Source organism: Chelonoidis abingdonii, chromosome 7 (genome assembly GCF_003597395.2).
Source record: "Chelonoidis abingdonii isolate Lonesome George chromosome 7, CheloAbing_2.0, whole genome shotgun sequence".
In the NCBI taxonomy this organism is placed as follows: domain Eukaryota; kingdom Metazoa; phylum Chordata; order Testudines; family Testudinidae; genus Chelonoidis; species Chelonoidis abingdonii.
This window is the reverse complement of record NC_133775.1, coordinates 25,893,290-25,899,289: the sequence shown is the minus strand read 5'-3', so window position 1 is coordinate 25,899,289 and position 6,000 is coordinate 25,893,290. Positions and strand designations below refer to the sequence as shown.

General features: G+C 42.2%; 1 protein-coding gene across 8 annotated transcripts in view; it reads right to left on the bottom strand.

Moving 5' to 3' along the window:
* MIGA1 (mitoguardin 1) overlaps positions 1 to 6,000 on the bottom strand; it is a 74,954-nt gene that overhangs the window by 58,003 nt on the left and 10,951 nt on the right. For all 8 annotated transcript variants that reach the window (XM_032802512.2, XM_032802506.2, XM_032802514.2 and 5 more), the window contains 3 exons: positions 4,510 to 4,633; positions 2,407 to 2,543; positions 1,511 to 1,634 (listed from right to left, as the gene is read on the bottom strand). In XM_032802512.2, coding sequence (XP_032658403.1) covers positions 1,511 to 1,634; positions 2,407 to 2,543; positions 4,510 to 4,633 — 385 coding nt within the window. The remainder of the gene's footprint in view (positions 1 to 1,510; positions 1,635 to 2,406; positions 2,544 to 4,509; positions 4,634 to 6,000) is intronic.

Here is a 6,000-nt window from a genome sequence, read left to right as displayed (position 1 = left end):
CTCCACTGTTCCAACAACCGACACGGGCGGTAAGAAGGAACTGAAGGGTGGCCGGGTCAGCTGGGGTATTTATGCGACGCCGTGGTGGCGCCACTCCAGGGGGCGCCCAGCCGACCCACCGAGTGTTGCTAGGGTAAAAGTTTCTCCGACGGCTGTGCACGCGGCGCGCACACACCTACCTGGAATGGATATGAGCAATCATTCGAAGAAGAACCTTAATTCTGCCTTTTCCTAATTTATGAGTGCTGGATTTTGCAACCTTAATAATGCTCTTCTAACCTAGTTTGTGTGTGTGTAATTATCTCTCTCTCACCCTCCCCCCACATGGACCCCATCCAGGAGACTGTATGCCAATTTGCAGCCTAGACTGAATTTTTATAGCCCCTCCTACATTTTGGGGAAGAGCACCCAATTATGGCTACTACAGGAGAAAGCAGAGCTCTTCCCCTCCTGGGGAAAGCAGCAGCAGACAGTACCTTTTTCACAAGGAGGGAGGGCAACAGCAAGAGCTGCTATGCTTTTTCTGCTAACTCCTCCCCTTCTTGTGAAAAATGAGTCAGTCTGCTATCTGCTTTCCTGTCCTCCCATCTTCTTTGCTCCAACATTAAGCCTGGGAAGGAGAGGAGATGATGGAACCTTAAAAATGTTTGCAATGCTGTTGTAGGTGTTGTGCACACACTGCAAGTGGGCCGGGGAATTAACTCCCTGAATCTTTTATTTAAAATCTTTTTTCCTGTCTGATAATTTTTGAAATTAAACACTAATGCACGTGCAGGAGAGGAAGGGAAAAGGAACAGGACAGGTTAAAGTGATGAGCAAGAATTTAGGATTAACCTTCCCCCTTAAAAAAAAGGCAGCTAAAATAGAAACACTCCTAATATTACTCCAGTTCTTGTAGTTACCACAGGGTTGTTATGTGATCACAAATGGAAGGGGAGATGATGCATAAGACAATTTTATGGAATTTATTAGGGATTCAGGACATGTGTGTGTGTGGATAATTGCAAATTTTCATCTCTTTCATTTTTTGTAGGTCAATGCCATGATTATTTTCTTGCAATCCCTGCACTCTCCCAAGTTCTAAATAAAATTTCAGGAATTATTGTTAGCAGTTCAGAAAGTTCAAAGAACCCTTATCACCCCATTATAAGTATCATCTTACCTAGCCAATTTAAAAAGATTCATAGACTTTAAGGTCCATATATTCTTATTCTACAAATATTATAATATATTTTGGGGTTCAGAAATCCTGGAACATTGAAAAATATAAATACACCAGAAAAATACTCTTCCTGAGCCCATTTATAAAGATGGGTAAAGTTTGGTGATTGAACCAAATGACATGCAATTATACAAAGTCAGATAATGGGATAAAAATTTAATTCTGTTGTGTAGATGGTCCATTTACTGTTCAGTATATTTCTGTTTATTGGGTCTTTTTTTTTTTTTTTTTAAACCTTCTGGATGATCATGTTAAAAATGATAAAAATATAAAGATAGAAGAACTCACCAATATCATTAGCTAGGGAAGAAGGATCAGATGCCCCAAGGGTTGCCTCAAACTCCTCCTGAAGACGATAAGCTCTTTGAAGCAGGGATTCAAGCTTATGAATGAATTCAGCACTAATGATATCCTGCAAGCAGAATTAAATTATACTGTACTCAACAGAAAAGTCACGTTTCTTTCTAAACTACTTCTTTTTAAAACACTAAAAATATTAAGCCTTCAAAGAGTTCACAGTACCCCACTAAAAAAGGAAAACAGTTCAACAGACATTGTCAAGGAGCTCAGGCATCCAAAATACTTGGCCTACTGGGTACAGATACACCTTATTAGGCATAAATAAAATAAAACCAGCATTTAAAAAAAATCTTTGTAAGCTGAATGAAATTATCATTCCTGATATTTACTGCACTAGTGATGATGAATGACATGGTGATTGAGATTGCTTTACTATCAGGAATTTTAGGATAGAGTTTTATGGGCAAGGAGAACAAAGTTTAATTGTCTTACATTGTGGATGTTCACCAATTAGTCCTTCCTCCCAGGAGCCGTTTGTACTGAGCCCCTATCCCATCTCACACAGTTTTCCTTTACACTTAGGGATGAAATGACCAATGGGTGTGCTGCAGAGAACTGGTTCAGGGAATGCCAATACACCTCTGACTGTGTGGTGGTTTGATAATACCTTCCAGGAGGAATGCTAATGGAGTAACAATTGTCAGTATGGCTAAAAACAGGCTCATGCTGGGGGAAAAGGGTGAGGTGGAGGAAAAAAAGTGCTCCAATTGCAGGTATTCAGAAGAAGTTTCAGCAGCTGCAGTAGACGCTGAGCTCTGTTATTCAAATATTTTCAGTCATTTGGCTATGCTACAACTATATACTATAGTGTATACAATACTCACTTCTACACTCTCTTCTGCAATGGCATCTCCTGCTCCTAGTTTGATGGAACTACAATTTGCTTCATCTTCAGCCTGTCTGCTACGGAAAGTCAGTGCCTGCTCCCATCGACGTAGTGCCTCTTCAAAAAGCTCCATACCTACAGGAGATCATGAACACTTCCATTACATCAACAGAAATCCTCTGCATTCTTTTACATTTCACTTTCCACAACTAACCACACACAAAATAAGATTAATTATAGTACACGTGGAAATGTTGTTTTAAGGAAATAATGTTGGAATTGCTAGTAATTAAGTTCATTACAAGAGGTAGTTACACCTCTACCCCGATATAATGTAGCCCTCCGGAGACAAAAAAAAATCTCACCTCATTATAGGTGAGACCATGATGTATCAAACTTGCTTTGTCCCCCGCCCCACCCCAGATCCTAGTTCCTTGATCGCCCCCTCCAGAGACCCCCTCCCAAATCACCCCCAGACCCTCACCCCCTACCCAACCCCCCTAGATCTACAGCTCTGCTCCGACCCCATCTACCCCACCCCCTGACAGGCACTCACCGCACCGACGGGAAGCAGTACAACGTGGCCCCAGTCTGCTTCACTCTGTCAGCTCCCAGCCGTGGCACTCCGCTTCCCGCCGTTGGTGAGTACGGGGAGGTTGGGGAAAAGGATGCCCCCCCCACTTTCCTTGCCCTGTCCCCAGCCGTGTCGTTCCTGGCAGGAAGTGGAGTACCATGGTTGGGAGCTGGTGGAGTAGAGCTGGCTGGGATTGGGCTGCTCCGCTTCCCGCCGCCGGTGAGTGCGGGGAGGTTGGGGAAAGGATGCCCCCCGTACTCACCTGTGGCGGGAAGCAGAGCGCTGCTGCTGGGAGCTGGCTGAGTGGAGCAGACTGGGGCCAGGCTGCTCCACTTCCGCTGCTGCTGGTGAGTGCGGGAGGGATCTCTTCCCCCAAGCCCCCTCCCCCAAGTGACACAGCTGGGGCCGGGGCGGGGGAGGCAGAGGGGGCTGCTCCCAGCCCCCAACTAATCCCCTGGGCCGCTCTGGGACTGTGGGGTCCCCAAAAGTGCCCTCCCACAGTTCCTGCCCCCCCAGACCCTGGGGGAGGGGGAGGAAGCCACTGACTGCCCCCGAGACCCTCTGCCCCTTATCAAACCCCTCAGCCCCGGCCTGGTCCAGCACCCTTAACACACTGCTCAGAGCAGTGTATCAGAGCTTTACCGTGTTTTATGCGAACCTGCATTGTATCAGGGTAGAGGTGTATGAGTAAAACAAAGCACACAGGAGTTCAGCAAGAATCTCTCTCCTACTTAGTTACAGAATTTTATATTAACTATCAATCTGTTAATGTAACAAACATATATTGTCTACTTTTCATCTTTTAAAAAAATTTGTGTGTCATATCAAGGAAAGATTTCCCTTTGTAAATTAATTAAAATTCAAATGCTGGGTGAAATTTTTTGGCTGAACTTTTTTCAGCCAAAAAACAAAAACATTTTTTTATGTTGAAACATTTCATGAATGTATGATATTTTTGACAAAATATGTCAACAAAAAATTCCAAAACGTTGAAAAGCAAAGTTTTCATTTCAAAAACTACTTTTTGGTTTGAGATTTCTTTCCATGTTATCAAACGTAGTCAAAACCTTTACAAATGGTCAAAAATTGGAACTAAATATTTCATATCGTTTCATTCAACCCAAAATAAAATTTCATGACTTTTTGATTTGTCAAATAATTGTGTTTTGAGTTCGACCCCAAATCATTTATTTATTGAGATTTTTTCAGAATTGTCAGTGGACCAAACAAATATTATTCACATAGCTCTAATTAAAATCTCAGTGCCTCTCTTAATTCCAATTAGTTTCTATAAACCTAATCTGTTTATTTGCTTTCGGTAAAATAAGAGTTCATGGATATCTGTGTATAGGAGGTACTTTGTCTAGCATTAAGTAAAAAGATCAAGGCCTTGGAAGCATATCATGAAAATATCGTGAAGGAGTCACTTTACTATAAATAAATCAAGGTAATCTGTTCAAATTTTAAAGCATCTGAAAGTGGCTAGCAAAAACATAGTACTGCAACATACCACATATTATAACCTACCCATCAAGTATAAGTTTTCAGGTGTGGTCACTGGAATATTTACAAGTTTAATATCTTCATCTGCTTTGTCCCAGGAACTGGAATTGGCACAAGCACAACTGTGAGAGGAGGTGACACTTTGGACCTAAAAAAGTGAGGTGCATTGTTAAACAAAGAGTACTTTAATAATAATTATTTCCTGGTGCAGTGCACTAAATAGCCCTGATCATAACTAGTTACTGTAACAGATTACATTTCAAAGTATTGGCTCTTTTCAGGCCAAGAGTAATGTTAATTGCTTTTCTTGACACCACACTGAAGTATTAAAAATGATATCATAGAAGTGTTAATACTCAGTCTCACTAGGAAATTCAAATGCAAGACAAAAAATAAATCAGTAATAATCCATTACTACAACAAGAATATAATCAGCAATTTGTAATGGTTAGTTTGCAAAACTAAATTTGACAACCGATTGTAAAACCATATGAAAAACAAAGTTTAAAAAAATAAATCTTTATCTCTAGCCTTGTGTTTTATTGAATATTTTACAGCTTCACTAGGCACTATGGCTATTCAGTGAAAAAAATTCCACTCTACTCTTTACCACCTAGAAGAAATGTGATTTCCAGGTACACTTGTTCTAGGGCATGGAATCTTGAGTGGTGCTGGAGGAAGGGGCAAGGCAGATCTATTTTTGAAGCTTCATGCAGGGATGTGTCACCCTTCTTGAGGGGCATCTTGCCTTTGTCTTGCTTGTATTTCTGCTCCTAGTACTCCAAACCATTAGTACTAGATAAAGGTGCCACCTGATGGCTCCAGACAGGTGGAAGGGTAGCGGGAGGGAGCAGGATCCAAACAGGGCCTCGTGGAGAGCTCCATAAATTTTCCCTGGATCCTGAATTCATGAGATTGCCTGGTACACAAAGGGAAAGTGCAGAAGATGCTGCACTTCAAACAGACATGAGCTTCCCCGAGGCAATACAGGCAGCTCTCTCATGGGTTGCTCGGAGCAAGGACCCAGGGGTAGGCCAGGCAAGGCTTAATGCCTGGATCTTCGGTCATAATAGATGCCCAAAATCATGGGGGAAACAAAGGATGGGGAATTCCTACCCCCGATTCCCAACTGACTAACACTAAAAACTAATTACAATATTTACGGATTCAAACAGCAGAATGCTGAAGAATAGAAAACGGACACAGGAGTTTCCATCCCAATGAATCCCAGATACCAAGCAGCAGAAAAGGAATTGGAGAGGTGGTCAGTCTGCGCTACCCTTTATGACATTGCTGTTAAAGAATTTATGGTCCCAGGGGCATCCACACCCACAGAGAATACCCATAGAGATCAGCACTCAAGAAGAATAAGTCCTCTTCAAGCTCCAAGCTACTCAACACCAGGTTTGTATGACCTCCTCTAAGCTGTGCTAGCACAAAAAAGTAAGACATGTCCAGAGGGAGACAGACACAGTAAACAGAGGATTTATAAGAGCTCCTCCTCCACCTTCAAAG